General features: G+C 42.0%; 2 protein-coding genes across 9 annotated transcripts in view; one reads left to right on the forward strand and one right to left on the reverse strand.

The window, feature by feature from the left end:
• The window catches only part of PIAS2 (protein inhibitor of activated STAT 2), a 109,158-nt gene extending 103,540 nt beyond the window's left edge, over positions 1-5,618 (reverse strand). For 2 of the 6 annotated variants that reach the window (XM_054460912.2, XM_054460906.2), the window contains exon 1: positions 5,359-5,572. In XM_054460912.2, the coding sequence (XP_054316887.1) occupies positions 5,359-5,382 (24 nt within the window). In that variant the 5' untranslated portion in view covers positions 5,383-5,572. Of the gene's footprint in view, positions 1-5,358 lie in introns of all 6 variants that reach the window. The other 4 variants (XM_063653642.1, XM_063653641.1, XM_054460905.2 and 1 more) reach the window with 3 other exon arrangements.
• Positions 5,596-16,003, forward strand: part of KATNAL2 (katanin catalytic subunit A1 like 2) — a 330,528-nt gene continuing 320,120 nt past the window's right edge. For 2 of the 3 annotated variants that reach the window (XM_063653643.1, XM_054460934.2), the window contains exon 1: positions 5,609-5,963. The gene's annotated coding sequence lies outside the window, so the exon portion shown is untranslated. Of the gene's footprint in view, positions 5,964-16,003 lie in introns of all 3 variants that reach the window. The other variant, XM_054460933.2, reaches the window with a different exon arrangement.

Below are 16,003 nucleotides of genomic sequence, written 5' to 3' on the forward strand. Positions count from 1 at the left end.
CACGAGGCTGAGGCAGGAGAATCGCTTGAACCCAGGAGGCGGAGGTTGCAGTGAGCCAAAATGGTGCCATTGCTCTCCAGCCTGGGCAACAAGAGCAAAATCCCGTCTCAAAAAAAATGAAAAAAGAAGACAAAGGCTAGGAAGGGAGGAGGGAAAAACAAAGGCAAGGTTTGGCTTTTAAATCCCAAAAGGAAAGGGATGGGTGTTATATCTTTTTCTGAAAGACCAGGAAGTGAGGAAATATAGTTGTCTCTCAGTATCCGTAGGGGGTTGGTACCAGGGTCCCCTGCAGATACCAAAATCCAAGAATGCTCAAGTCTCTTACATAAAATGGCATAGTATTTGCATATAAGCTATACACATCCTCCTATGTACTTTAAATCATTTCTAGTTTACAATACCTAATATATGGCAAATGCTATGAAATGGTTGTTATACTATACTGTTTAGGAAATACTGACAAGGAAAAAAGCCTGTACATGTTCAGTACAGATGTAACCATCCTTTTTTCCTGAATATTTTTGATCCAAGGTTGGTTGAAACCAAAGATAAGTCATCCACAGACATGAAGGGCCAAATGTACTGTCTAAAAGTGATAGGTCAATAAATAGAAATTTATAATAAAAAGTTAAAAATAATAGCAAAATTAGGAACAAAAATGTAACTGATAGAAATCAAAGTCTAGGACAGGTGGAAAATGACCTAAATTTCTTAACTAGCAAAAAGTTAAGAAATATTTTTTTTTAGCTGAAAAAATATAGAGAGAAAGGCATGGTATATTTTTAGACTTTTGGAACAACAATAAAACCCTAAAAACAAACAAAAAAATGGTTAAAAGCATAACGGGAGTGGGATTTAATGGAAAAGGGAAGACTTTCACTATTTTGAATTTTTTCAGTACTGTCTGCACAAATATTGCTTTCATTTAAAAAATATGAGAAATGGAAATGAGAGAATAAAAAATGTGACATCAGGTGATCCACCCGCCTCAGCCTCCCAAAATGCTGAGATTACAGCCTTGAGCCACTGCGCCCAGCCTATTTCACTTTAAATTAAATATATTTTGTTTCGAACATGCTTTCATAGACATGAGCTCAGGTGAAGCCTTGGAAATTTTAGTTGCGTCCCATAATAGCTTTGAATCATATGGAAGATTCTGTTATTATCTATCATAGCTATTAGTCTATATCCCTGCCCAATAAATGGGGAGAGGAGCGTGATGAGGACCTCTAACCTCAAATCCCCCATTAACTTCCCATTCTCCTTCTGCATCCTAACAGCACTTGAAGTTATCAAGATAGTGACTCCTGGTAGGTGTAAGGAAACCAAACACTTAAGCCTTCTAGACAGAAGACCTTTTGTTACAGAATTACTTAAGCTTCTTAGCATGAAAGACCCAAATCTGATCTTCAAATTATGACACAACAAATTTACCCAGTTTGGTAAATGTTCTGGTTTACCCAGTATCCATTGATAAAGTTATCATCACTGGCTCTCTCAGGCCAAATGCACAACCAGATTCTCACAGGCACATTCACTCTCATTCTGAGACACACACAGAATAAATGCATGAAAAGAAGGGGATGAAGAATACAGAAGGGAGATCCTTAAAGAAAAAAAAAAAAGTCACTACAATAGATCCCCCTCCTCCCCATTGAGTGATGAGAAGTAGGGAAAGTAGATTAACCAGGTTAAAGTGTAGCAGGGACCTTTTTGTGAATGACTGCCACCAGCAGACCACAGTATTGGAAATATGCAACTGGAAGGGTAAAGAAAAAGCTGCTCTGGTTAAAGAAGAGGTAAGTGATTCCAGAAACTCAACTCCTGTTCTCCTCCATCCCTGTGCTTAGCTCTTCTACAGACTAGTTTGAGACAGGGTCTCCCTCTGTCGCTCAGGCTGGAGTGCAGTGGCAAGATCAGAGCTAGCTGTAACCCAGAACTCCTGGCTTCAAGCAATCCTCCTGCCTCTCAAAGCGCTGGAATTACAGGTGTGAGCTACCATGCCCTGCCTTCCAGACCATTTTTGAAGGAGGAAGCAAGGCAGCAGTGACAGAAGTTCAGGCCATCAAATCTTATGATCTTGTCCCACATTAATTCACAACTAGTTAATTCAAAACCTGTTCATTCACAAACTAATCACTCCTTCAACTCCTAACAACACAGATGCCATAAATAAGCAACTGGCAAATTGAGTAATTTCTTCTCTGGCACCTTGAAAGCTTCTAATATATAACACATTATTGTAACCATCTTTGAGCACACAGGCCACATTTTCCCTTTTCAGAGAACTTCCCCACTTCCTTTCCTTCAATCCATCAGGATAATCTGCTGATCAGGTTTGTGTGCTTTGACTCTAAGCCCCTGGCTATAGATGATTAGACCAGAAGTAGAGACCTAAATTCAGCCAATCAGATTCTCTCTCCCAGAAGAATTGGAAGAGAGGTGGGCTGGTATTCTGGTCACCCGGACTGAAAGGCAACAAGGTATAGAGCTGCCATATTCTGCTATGACCAGCCAAAATCTCTGGTACTGGCTCACACAGCAGTCTCCAAAACTGAAATGGTCAGGCGACCCCCTTAACAGTTGCCTAATCGAATAACCAACCCTCTCCTCGCCACCCCCCCCCCCACAAGTCTAAAAAGCAAAGGCACAAGGGTCACCAAACCGCACTGAGGGCAACCTTTCCTAAAATTACCTACCTCCAGTATAGATGCAGCACTAGCCAGGATGTGAACTGCTCTGGTTATACTTGTCCAAAATGAGTGGCCTTGAAGGGTGATGGAAATCCTCTCTGTGGCATATCAGTAGCCAAATATGTGGCATCCAGATCGGCTGACCAATTTCTCTACTGCCAAGAAGTTAGCCAACAAACTAATGCCCATAATTTTTCCTGGTCCTATAATTTATTTGACCATCACTCTGACCATCACAATATATTCTGATCCAAGGACCATCATTTTGAGAATCCAAGATTATTTCTTCCCCTTTTCTTTCTTTCTATTCAGTTTTTTAGTCTGTTTTTCTTCCTTTATTATAATGTCACACAAGAAGGATGTTACCAATCATTTAATTTAGGAACAATCGCAGGATGATGGCTAGAAACTCCACCTAGACCCCAAGGTACCAGAACAAAGTAATGTAGCTCGGGCTCTGAAAAGCCCAGAATCTAAAGCTACATTTCTAAGATTAAAAAGCTTTTCAAATCTCAAGCTGTGTGATTTAGGTCAGGTTAACCTCTCTGTGCTTCAATTTCTTCAAAAAATTGTGAGAATTAAATAAGTATAGAAAAAATGCTTAGACCAGAACCAGGCATGGAATAACCACTATATTAAAATGGGTATATACCATCATCATCATTACTGTCTGTAATGGGGTGTAGGGGCGGGGTACAGTTCAAGTGTAGGGTAACACGGGTCTGCACAGAGCAGTTAAGGCAAAGAAAAGCAGATGATGCTTACTGCATGTGCCCAGCCTGTACCCCTCCCTCCTCTGAAAATTCTCCCCAGTTAGTCTCTGTTGGGAACGTCATATGAATTGTGGGAGAGGGGCCATCTTCTAACAAATGCAAGAAGACAGCTGATTTACAGGAAGAGAGGATGAAGCTGATCCACAAAACAAAAGAGAGAGAGAGAGAGGAAGGCAGAAAGGAAGAGAAAAAAAGCTTCTTTGGTTGCTATCACTTTCCAGTTGCTGGTTGCACTCCAATCTGAACACTGACGGCTTTTACTCTGCTCTATAAGAGCGAGTAAATTCTTCGCTTTACATTAAGCTTTGGCCAAAAACATTCACAAGAGTCTAATAAAAATCCTGGAAAGTTTTCATTAACCAAAAAAAAAAAAACTTAGAGAACTTGTATACATCTGTTACCACACAAAAATTAAAACTAGATGGCATGTAAAAATAAATATAACTTCAGAGTTCAGTCTTCTCAACCCATCCTAAATCTAACGCATGAATTTACAGAGGTGAGGCTCCGGGTTCGTTGTTTGAAAAGCTCCACAGGTGTTAAAAGCTCTACAGCTGGGGCTCTGAGCCACTAAAACCCTTAAACTTATCAAGTATGAACACCCTTTACCTACAATCATGGTTCTCTGCATAAACTAATATGGGGCATAATACGTATTAATATGTGTTTACTGGGAACTTAATTATTTTTGAAACAGCAGGAGGGAATATGGCAGGCACTGTGCAAACTCCAACAATCTCCGTTTAGAGCAGAGCATACGTTCTTTTGCTCATGTCCACTAAGCAGGTAACCAGCCAACATCCTTCCCCCATCCCATCTCTTGCGGAAAACAATAAATATACAAAACTGGACCTTTTACCGGATTCCTCTTCCTTATTTGAAAAAGAAATCCTAACATCATAAGTGTTACACAAACGAGTTGCAGTAAATTTAATTTCAAGTTTACACTCATCTCTACCTTAAGATACTTTTTTCTTTTTTTAAATCAGGGTTTCTGTCTGTAAACATCTCATTTATGTCGCCAGTAATTCAGCAATACACACAAATCCATCTCATTCGTCACACTTAGGACTTTAAAGGTTATCAGTCTGGGGGGAAAAAGTCTTTTCTGTTCTACCCCCATCACAGCCCTATTCCAGACCTCTGCTATACAAAGGTATCAACAATAAAGTTATGATCTTGTTTTAAGGCTAAGAAAAAAATATTTTTCCTCAAGAGTAAAAGGGGTGCATAAACCTCACAACATAGACTTTGCAGATTTCTCACTAAAGCACTAAGAAAATATCGAGGTTTAAGGCGGATTATTGAAGTCAGGGATCACCAAACACTAGGCTCCTCTCGAAGATGTTAGGAGGCAAGGGTGGGAGAAGGGGCCTTTTCTCGTGACAGACCTGACTAAACGGTAGCATCAGCCATAAGAAGAGGAGAGATTCCTAAACGCAACTTCAGCTTTCAGAAAACAGTCCTTCACCAAGTGAGTAGCATGCAGACTTGTGAATCGCCACAGACACGTACACCCCGGTGAAGGTGCGAGATCAAACGTTGCTTCCCACCTCGGCCCTCACTGCGAACTGGGATGTCGGGTCCCCATGTGCCCCTCTCGGAGGGCGCCCCGGCCCCCCGCGCCAGGTGTGCGGACCACGGGCAGCATTCAGGGGCCGGCTCGCCGCGGCCCAGTCCCGCCGCCCCCGCGCCGCCCGCGTGCCCTCAGCCGGCCCGCTCCCCTCCCCCGCGCCCTCGGCGCCCGTTCGTCCGCGGGCTGGGGCTCAGGGCTCCGCCAACCGGCCCCGGAGGCACGAGCAGGCGGCGGCCGGCGACGTTGCGGTTTCCCCACCTCCTCTCCCATCCCCTCCCCCGCGGCCTCCGCTCTCCACTCCCGCGCCCCCGCTTACCCTCAACTCTTCGAAATCCGCCATTTTATACCACCCGCGGGCGCCGCCGCCGCTGCCGCCGCACCCACTCCCGCTGCCGCCAACGACACCGCCGCCACCACGGCCGCCGCCGCCTCCAGCACCATCCTGCACTGGGCGCCGCTTAAGACGCCGCGGCCGCCGCCGCTACAGCCGGGCTCGTCACGTGAACGGCGCGGGAGCCCCGCCCCCGACGCGCCGAAGCCCCGCCCCTAGCGGTGCCCCCTGCTCACCCGCGCGACCGCCTTCCGCCCGCGCCTTCCGTCCGCCCGGCGACAGCGCGCGCCCGCTCCTGCCCCGGCGTGCTGTCCCGCGGCCTGGCCCCGCTCGGCCCCAGGTCGTGCCTTCCCTCCCCGGCGGAGGCCCCTGCGGACTGCCTAGAGCTGGGTCGCAACTGAGGCGTTATCCGCGGGCCTGGCCTGGGGAAGTGGCGGGGAGGAAGAAGAGGCGGCCGGGACGCGTGACAGGAGCATTCGGGAAGATTCTTACGGTGCCCTTCACGCGGTGGCTATGGACGGAGAAAGCCGCCGCAAATAATACCATCCCCCAGAGTAGTTGTGGCGGAATAATCTAAATATGGGTGTTGGGTAAGCTATTGTTCCCATCTAATGGTGAGGTTGTGTGACACCTCTTTGAATTGCTAATGTCCTGCAAGTACCAACCTTGCCGAGTTTTTCTGACTTTGAAGGGCACCTGAAGGTCACGGACTGCAGAGTTGGGAGAGTTAGGGGGTGGGGTTGGGGGGGGGAGAAGTGAAATAAGAGCGCTCAGAAGGGCCATGCTAAAAAGTCGGGGAAATCTGATAGCTAGGAAGGAGTCAAACGCCAAGGCAGAGTAAGTAGATAGAAAGAAGCTTGATGGCCCCCCCGTAACGTGCTGATAAAGGATGAAGGAAGATGCTGAGTCAAGATGGTCAAAAAAATCGCTGGACGGTGTCCAGGGTTCAATTTCCTTGAAGAATTGGGTGGAACCCACACACGAAAGGTCTTTAAAACAATGTAACTTTTAAGGCCCTGTTTAATCAGCCTCCTACCTACTGCCTCTTCCCACTACCCCTCGTTTCATCCGCACTGCACTTCCAGGTCTTCCTTCCACTACCCTGCCCCCGCACCCCGCAAGTTTTGTTTTTTTGAGACGGAGTTTTGCTCTTGTTGCCCAGGCTGGAGTGCAATGGCACGATCTCGGCTCCCCGAAATGTCTGCTTCCCGGGTTCAAGCGATTCTCCTACCTCCGCCTCCCGAGTAGCTGCGATTGTATTTTTGGTAGAAACGGGGTTTCTCCATGTTGGTCAGGCTGGTCTCGAACTCCGGACCTCAGGTGATCCGCCCGCCTCGGCCTCCCAAAGTACTGAGATTACAGGCGTGAGCCACTGCACCCGGCCTTCCCCCAAGTTTTAAGGCCTCTAAATGTTGATACTTGAACCAAGAATAATTTCCCGCTCTCTTCTTTGTTCCTAACTCCTGTTCATCCTTCAGGTTTCACTTTAAGTGTCACTTCCTCAGAAAGACCATCCCTCGCCCACATCCCACATTTTAATTCAAATTCCCTGTTATGACCTCTCCTAGGACCCCGAACTTTTTCTTCCTGAGATGTCTCCATGGTAATTATGTAGGTATTTGAGTAATTGTTTATTTGATATATATGTGTGTATATATATGTGTGTGTGTGTTGTATATATATACACAACACACACACACATATTGTTTTGGCCAGGTGCAGTGGCTCATGCCTGTAATCCCAGCACTTTAGGAAGCCGAGGCAAGTGGATCACTTGAGGTCGGGAGTTCCAGACCAGCCAGGCCAACATGGTGAAACCCCGTCTCTACTAAAAATACAAAAATTAGGCCAGGAGCTGTGCCTCCAGCACATTGGGAGGCAGAGGCGGGCGGATCACCTGAGGTTGGGAGTTGGAGGCCAGCCTGACCAACATGGAGAAACCTCGTCTCCACTAAAAATACAAAATTAGCCAGGAGTGGTGGCGCATGCCTGTAATCCCAGCTGCTGGGGAGGCTAAGGCAGGAGAATCGTTTGAACGCGGGAGACGGAGGTTGCAGGGAGCAGAGATAGCGCCATTGCACTCCAGCCTGGGCAACAAAAGCGAAACTCCATCTCAAAAAAAAAAAATTAGCCGGGTGTGGTGGCACATGCCTGTAATCCCAGCTACTCGGGAGGCTGAGACAGGAGAATTGCTTGAACTCAGGAGGCGGAGGTTGCAGTGAGCTGCGATCGCACCATTGCACTCCAGCCTGGGCAACAGAGTGAGACTGTCTCAAAAAATAAAAATAATTATTTTTAAATTTTATGTTAAAAAATTGTAAACCCACTAGACTATAATGGCTGATAAATGCCTAACAAATAGTTGGCCTTGTATTTGTTTAATGAATAAAGGAATGAATGAACAATGTCCAGGTTCTAAATCTGTCTCTCCACCATTAACTTTGTGATCTTAGCTTGGCTTATTCTTACTCTTGATTTATTCTCTGTAGACCTTGATTTACACCTCAGTAGAATTTAACATTGTTTAGTAGGCGTTAAGTGAATGCCACTGTTGGAGGAGTTTTCAGGGAATGGATGAATAAAGTACAATACAGTCCTGCCACAGAGGAGCTTACACCCATAAAGGGGACCAACATAAACACAAAACAGTAAGAGAAGCAAAGCAAAGCCCCGCTGAAACTTACGTGCAGTGTTCGTTGTAGTTGCTTCCCAGCATTCATTCTGCCCCTTCCTCAATGTGTAGCAGCTCCTGGATGGGTTGGGTAGGTTTGACTGCAAATAGTTCTAGGTGCTGCCCTAGACTGGCCTGAGTCATTAAGGACTGTTATGTCGTTCTGGCCACAGTATTAGATCACAGCTGGGCATATAAATCTGATTAGTACTGAGCATTTATAGGCTTTGCCAAGTAGATCAAGTGTGGACCCATGCCCTAAGGTAGGCTAATCAGAGGGAAGCCTAGGACATTTATTCAGTGATTAGAGATAAGACTTTCTGGCATGTGGAACACTCGCCATTTTGCTATAGTGAAGAGCCAACCTGAGAACCAACCCTTCTTGTGAGCAGAAAAATCACACGCACACAAAATCTCAGCATTGACTTTGATACTCACCCTGCCTCTGTACTGGCCAGTTTTCTTGAACCAATGCCTTTCTTGTAAGGTTTTAGATTGTTTGAGTTGAGATTTCTATTAGTTGCAATAGAAAGAATTCTGAAATAGGGTGCTACTTTGTCTCACCAGACCAGATTATTAATTTGGCATTTTTTCTAATCTATACTCCCCAACAATCATTCAATATGTGTTCAAAGGAATGGCTGAGTGGTAAAGGGTAGAAAGGGCATGTCTTTCTTCACTGTTGTGATCATTTCTGCTCTGGTCTAGATTTATATATCCTCATTAAAAAGAAATCCCTGCACTTACTTGAATCCAACTTCCTTATAACATAGTAATGTAGTATACCCTTAAAGGGGAGTGGAGAAGGAGGGAGGTGCAGTAAACTTATCACTCACAAAAGACCACATATCAAAGTACCAGTTCCAGCCACATGCTGAACTCTTCTACCAGAGGAATTCTATTAAATATATCCTTTTTCTTTATTATATTTCCAATGATAAAATGTTTTAGTGCTCTTTATGGATTGAACCTCCAGGCAATTACCTGGCTAGGCCACCCTCTTAAAATGGCTCCAAATTAGAAGATTCATTTTAAGTACTGTGATTAAAGTGTCCTAAGTTTGTTTGTTTGTTTTTTGTTTCTGTTTTTGCTTTTTGGGACGGAGTCTCACTCTGTTGCCCAGTCTGGAGTGCAGTGGCATGATCTCAGCCCACTGCAAACTCTGCCCCCCGAATTTCAGCAATTCTCTGCCTCAGCCTCCCAAATAGCTAGGATTACAGGCACCCGCCACAACGCCCAGCTGATTTTTGTATTTTTAGTAGAGATGGGATTTCACCATCTCGGCCAGGCTAGTCTTGAACTCCTGACCTCGTGATCCACCTGCTTTGGCCTCCCAAAGTGCTAGGATTACAGGCATGAGCTACTGCGCCTGGCATAAAGTGTCATAAGATTTTAATACATGAAGTCAAAAATCTCAGGAGTAGCTTTTCCATTTACTAGCTCTGTAACTTTAGCAAAGTCTCAACTTAATTTTTCTAACCTGGAAAAGAAAAATGACTACACCTATCTCAGGATGAGATACCTGATCTGATAGATCAGGTATATGGTGTACTCTGTAAACTTATAAAGTGAAAGATGGTAAATTTTTTGTATCTGAACAGCTGACTAAGCTGATTTTGAATCTAAACAGCTGATAAACACATACCAAAAAAAAAAGCACTTCATTAAGAAACATAATTAAGAACCATATGATATATCCTAGTAATTGTAGAAAAGAGTATTCCAACCTGGTTGGACCAACCATGTAACATTGAGTTTAGTTCCAAGCACCTGTCTTCTTAATCCTTTCACATCTGTCTCTGAACCCATTAGACTTTACTGATTTTAATATCTCTCTTTTCCTTCCCACTGATTACTTCCTCTCTCCCTATAACAGTGCTCAGGCCTCCCAGATGTTTTCCAAGCCACTTTTCTTCTTTTGCTAAGCATGTATCTATTTATATCACATTTCCTAACTCCTACACACTTTGCCAATACTGTCTTAGTCTTAGACTTTACCAAAACTAATATCAAGGAAACTGAACAAGGAATTAAAAAATTTATTTTCCTCACTTTCTTTTTTTTTTTTTTGAGACAGGGTCTCACTCTGTCGCCCAGGCTAGAGTGCAGTGGCATGATCACAGCTCACTGCAACCTTCACCTCCCAGCTCAAGCAATCTTCGTACCTCAGCCTCCCAAGTAGCTGAGACCACGGGCACACCACCACTCCCAGCTAATTTTTGTATCTTTTGTAGAGACAGGGTTTCACCATGTTGCCCAGGAGTTTCAAACTCCTGGATTTAAATGATCCTCCCGCCTCGGCCTCCCAAATTGCTAGGATTACTGGCGTGAGCCGCTGCTCCCGGCCTCAACTTTTTATTCTGAAAACCTTAATCACAAATTTGTTTCTTCTCCACTTTCACTGCATCACTTGACTAGCCTTTAAAAAAAAACCAAATAATTAAAAAATAAAAATAAAAAGTTGAGGCTGGGCGCGGTGGCTCACGCCTATATTCCTAGCACTTCGGGAGGATGAGGTGGGTGGATCACCTGAGGTCGGGAGTTCGAGACCAGCCTGACCAACGTGGTGAAACCCCATCTCTATCCACTAAAGAAATAAAATGAGCCAGGTGTGGTGGCATATGCCTGTAATCATAGCAACTTGGGAGGCTGAAGCAGGAGAATCGCTTGAACCCAGGAGGCAGAGTTTATAGTGAGTGGAGATCATGCCATTGCATTCCAGCCTGGGCAACAATTGAAACTCCATCTCAAAAATAAATAAATAATAAAAAGTTGAAACATAAACTTCGAAAGCATAGTTCGAAACATAAACTTCGAAAGCATGAACTTCGAAACATAAACTTCGAAAGCATTAATATATAATATATATATTATATAATATATATAAAATAATATATAATATATTATATATAATATATATATAATATATAATATATTATATCATGTAATATATAATATAATATATATAATTTATATATATTTTATATATATTTATATATAATATATTATATATATAATATATTATATATAATATATTATATATTATATATATAATATATTATATATAATATATTATATATATAATATATTATATATATTATATATAATATATTATATATATAATACATATTCCAGCCTGGGCAACAAAAGTGAAACTCCATCTCAAAAATAAATAAATAATAAAAAGTTGAAACATAAACTTCGAAAGCATAGCAGAATGGTCATCTGTATAAGATTTATAATTTAATATATAATATATAATTTAATATATAATATAGAATTTAATATGTTGTATTATATATTATATAAATTTAATATTTAATATATATAATTTAATATATAATATATATTTAAATATAGTTAAATCCTTATATCTGAAGTAAACACTTCAATCCATATAGAAAAATTCTTATCAAGATACAGAACTTTTTTTTTTTTAGACCTTTAGTAAGATCTCAACTTATTTTTTTTTAATTTTATTATTATTATACTTGAAGTTTTAGGGTACATGTGCACAACGTGCAGGTTTGTTACATATGTATACATGTGCCACGTTGGTGTGCTGCACCCATTAACTCGTCATTTAGCATTAGGTATATCTCCTAATGTTATCCCTCCCCCCTCCCCCCACCCCACAACAGTCCCCATCCCCGGTGTGTGATGTTCCCCTTCTTGTGTCCATGTGTTCTCATTGTTCAATTCCCACCTATGAGTGAGAACATGCGGTGTTTGGTTTTTTGTCCTTGCAATAGTTTGCTGAGAATGATGGTTTCCAGTTTCATCCATGTCCCTACAAAGGGCATGAACTCATCATTTTTTATGGCTGCATAGTATTCCATGGTGTATATGTGCCACATTTTCTTAATCCAGTCTGTCATTGTTGGACATTTAGGTTGGTTCCAAGTCTTTGCTATTGTGAATAGTGCTGCTATAAACATATGTGTGCATGTGTCTTTATAGCAGCATGATTTATAATCCTTTGGGTATATACCCAGTAATGGGATGGCTGGGTCAAATGGTGTTTCTAGTTCTAGATCCTTGAGGAATCGCCACACTGTCTTCCACAATGGTTGAACTAGTTTACAGTCCCACCAACAGTGGAAAAGTGTTCCTCTCTCTCCATTCTCCACATCCTCTCCAGTACCTGTTGTTTCCTGACTTTTTAATGATCACCATTCTAACTGGTGTGAGATGGTATCTCATTGTGGTTTTGATTTGCATTTCTCTGATGGCCAGTGATGATGAGCATTTTTTCATGTTTTTTTTGACTGCATAAATGTCTTCTTTTGAGAAGTGTCTGTTCATATCCTTCGCCCACTTTTTGATGGGGTTGTTTGTTTTTTTCTTGTAGATTTGTTGGTGTTCATTGTAGATTCTGGATATTAGCCCTTTGTCAGATGAGTAGGTTGCAAAAATTTTCTCCCATTGTGTAGGTTGCCTGTTCACTCTGATGGTAGCTTCTTTTGCTGTGCAGAAGCTCTTTAGTTTAATTAGATCCCATTTGTCAATTTTGGCTTTTGTTGCCATTGCTTTTGGTGTTTTAGACTTCTAGGGTTTTTATGGTTTTAGGTCTAACATTTAAGTCTTTAATCCATCTTGAATTAATTTTTGTATAAGGTGTAAGGAAGGGATCCAGTTTCAGCTTTCTACATATGGCTAGCCAGTTTTCCCAACACCATTTATTAAATAGGGAATCCTTTCCCTATTGCTTGTTTTTGTCAGGTTTGTCAAAGATCAGATAGTTGTAGATATGTGGCTAAATGTCAAAATATAAATAATTTGCTCAAAAAATGACCAGTATTTAGTCAAAAATTAGCAGACTATACATGGAAACAAACATTTTGAGTCAGAACTAACAGAAATATCAAACAAAAGGAAACCTACCAGAGCAACCAGAAAAAGACTGCAATAAGAACATGCTTACACATGTGCATGCTTGAAAAAAATAACCTAATAGAAACTCTAGAATTAATAGGTTTAAGAACTCAATGTATAGATTTAATAGCGTATTGCACACAGTTTAAGATAATTAGTAACCAGAACACATGCTAGAAGACTACTTAGGGCCGCAACACCCACTGACTTCCTGAGTCAGCTAGGAGGAGAGACCGAGGCACAGGAAGCCCAACAGGAAGTGAGCTCTGCAGCCATGTTTTCCTGAGGAAGCTGCTGACAAAGTGGCCCAGCCAGCACAGGTATTTTAAGGAGGTGCCACAACCTCTTTGGGGCAGCAAAAATATCTTTTCTGGAGCCTTCGAAGGCTAAATGGACTATATTGTCCAGGCTGGACTCGAACTCCTGAGCTCGAGCAAGACTTCCACCTCAGCCTCCAGAGTAGCTCATACTACAGGCATGTGCCACTGCAACAGGATAGGTTTATGTATTTAAATAAATTTACATTGAAAAAGAAAAAAAAGAGGCCAGGCATGGTGGCTCACACCTATAATCCCAGCACTTTGGGAGGCCAAGGCAGGCTGACCACAAAGTCAGGTGTTCGAGGCCAGCCTGACCAACATGGTGAAACCCCATCTCTACTAAAAATACAAAAATTAGCCAGGCATGGTGGTGTGTGCCTGTAGTCCCAGCTACTCAGGAGGCTGAGGCAGGAGAATCGCTTGAACCTGGGAGGCAGAAGTTGCAGTGAGCTGAGATCGCACCACTGCCTTCCAGCCTGGGCAAAAGAGCAAGACTCCATCTCAAAATTAAAAAAAAAAGACCCTCTGGACCAGTAGGAACTATAAATGAACTATAAATATCTGTTGAGGATGCCATAGTTAAGACTTCCTTGAGTGACTTAAATTTACCAGTAAAATATAACAATTTCAAGTTTGTATGCACCTAATAATATGGCCTCAGTGTATCATACAGAACCACAGTGAGAAACAGACAAAATCCACTTTTCTATGGTGGAACATTTTACCATACCTATCTCAGTAACTGAGCCCCAAAATCAAACAAAACATCATTAAAGATGTAGATTTTTGAAATAACATGATTAACAAACATAACCCAATTTATATATTAATGTTCACAAATGCATTATTTCAAGCGCACATGGACTATTTGTAAAAGTTGAACATACTCTGACAATAGAGCAAGTGCCCATAAATTTTAAAGAACTGAAATCATACAGAGTATGGTCTGTGCACAATTAAGCTAGAAGTGAATAATGAATAATAACCAGAAAATCTTACTTTTTATATTTAAAAATTAAGAAATACTTTTCTACATAACCTGGGGGTGCTGGGCATGGTGGTATGCACCTGTATTCTCAGCTATTCAAGAGGCTCAGGTGGGGAGATCGATTGAGCCCATAAGTTTGAGACCAGCTTGGGCAACATAGCGAGATTCCATCTCAAATAAATAAATAATCTAGGGGTCAAAAGAGAAATCACCATGAAAATTTTAAAACTATTTACCTGAATGATGATGAAAATACTACATATCCAAATTTATGGGCCAGACGTGGTGACTTATGCCTGTAATCCCAGCACTTTGGGAGGCTGAGGTGGGTGGATCGATCACTTGAGGTGAGGAGTTCGAGACCAGCCTGGCCAACATGGTGAAACCCCATCTCTACTAAAAATATTTAAAAAATTAGCTGGGTGTGGTGGCGGGTGCCTGTAATCCCAGTTACTCAGGAGGCTTAGGCAGGAGATTCGCTTGAACCCGGGAGGCGGAGGTTGCAGTGAGACGAGATCATGCCATTGCACTCCAGCCTGGGCAACAGAGCAAAACTTCTCAAAAAAAAAAAAAAAAAATTACTAGGTATGCCAGAAAACAAGATTAAGTGACCATAAACCAATGTGGGAGGTTTGTGAGGAAATGCTAAAAATCTGTTTTTCACTCACCTCTCTATCAGGAAGGCTGTCATGAGGCAGTTTTTCATCACTTTCCAGGTTCTGATGAGGTGTGAGAAACCACTATAAGAGTATGAACTCTTGATATGGTCTGATGAGAATGGTGCTTTACCTCTGTGATCTTCCTAAATCACATAACCCCAGTTTTTCATGAGAAAAACATAGACAAATTTCAGTTGAGAGGCATTCTACAAAATACCTGTCCAGTACTCCTAAAAATATAAAGGTCATCAAAAGCAAAGTCAGAGAAACTGTCACAGCCTAGAGGAGACTAAGGAGACGTAATAGCTAAATGTTTTTTGTTTTTTAAAATTTTTATTATTATTATTTTCTATTTATTTTTATTTTTTAATAGCTAAATGTTATATGGTATCCTGGCTGGGATCCTGAAACAGAAAAGAATACTAGGTATAAACTAAAGAAATCTGAACAAAGTATGGGCTTTAGTTAATAATAATGTATCAATGTTTGTGTGATCCTTTTCACCAAGCCGCATATATAGATGCTTCTAAATTCCCTCCAGCTTACCAATGTAACACACAAATTTTATCATTTCTGAGTTCTATGACCTGAAAAAGTTTAGGAAGCACTGACCTAGAGAAACTCTTATACATGTACATGTGCACTAGGAGACATGTACAAGGATATTTATTGCATCACTGTTTGTAATTGTGAAAAAATGAAAACCGAACCTGTCCATCAACATAACAGTAGATACTGTGATATATTCCTGCAAAAGAATACTATGTGGGCCAGGCTCTGTGACTTGCACCTGTAATCCTAGCACTCTGGGAAGCCGAGGCAGGAGGATCACTTGAGCCCGGGAGTTAGAAACCAGCTGGGGCAACACAGGGAGACCTCCCTTCATACAAAAATTAGCTGTGCATGGTGGTCAACACCTGTAGTCCCAGCTAATTGGGAGGCTGAGGTGGGAGGATCACTTGAGCCTGGAAAGTTGAGGCTGCAGTGAGCCATGTTTGTGCCACTGCACTCCTGGGTGACAGAGCAAGACTCTGTCTCAAAAAATTAAAAAAAAATGCTTTGTGTAGAATAAGAAAAAAATGAATAAACTAGAGCTACATGTAAAAACATGGACAAA

Source organism: Pongo pygmaeus, chromosome 17 (genome assembly GCF_028885625.2).
Source record: "Pongo pygmaeus isolate AG05252 chromosome 17, NHGRI_mPonPyg2-v2.0_pri, whole genome shotgun sequence".
Classification (NCBI taxonomy): Eukaryota; Metazoa; Chordata; class Mammalia; order Primates; family Hominidae; genus Pongo; species Pongo pygmaeus.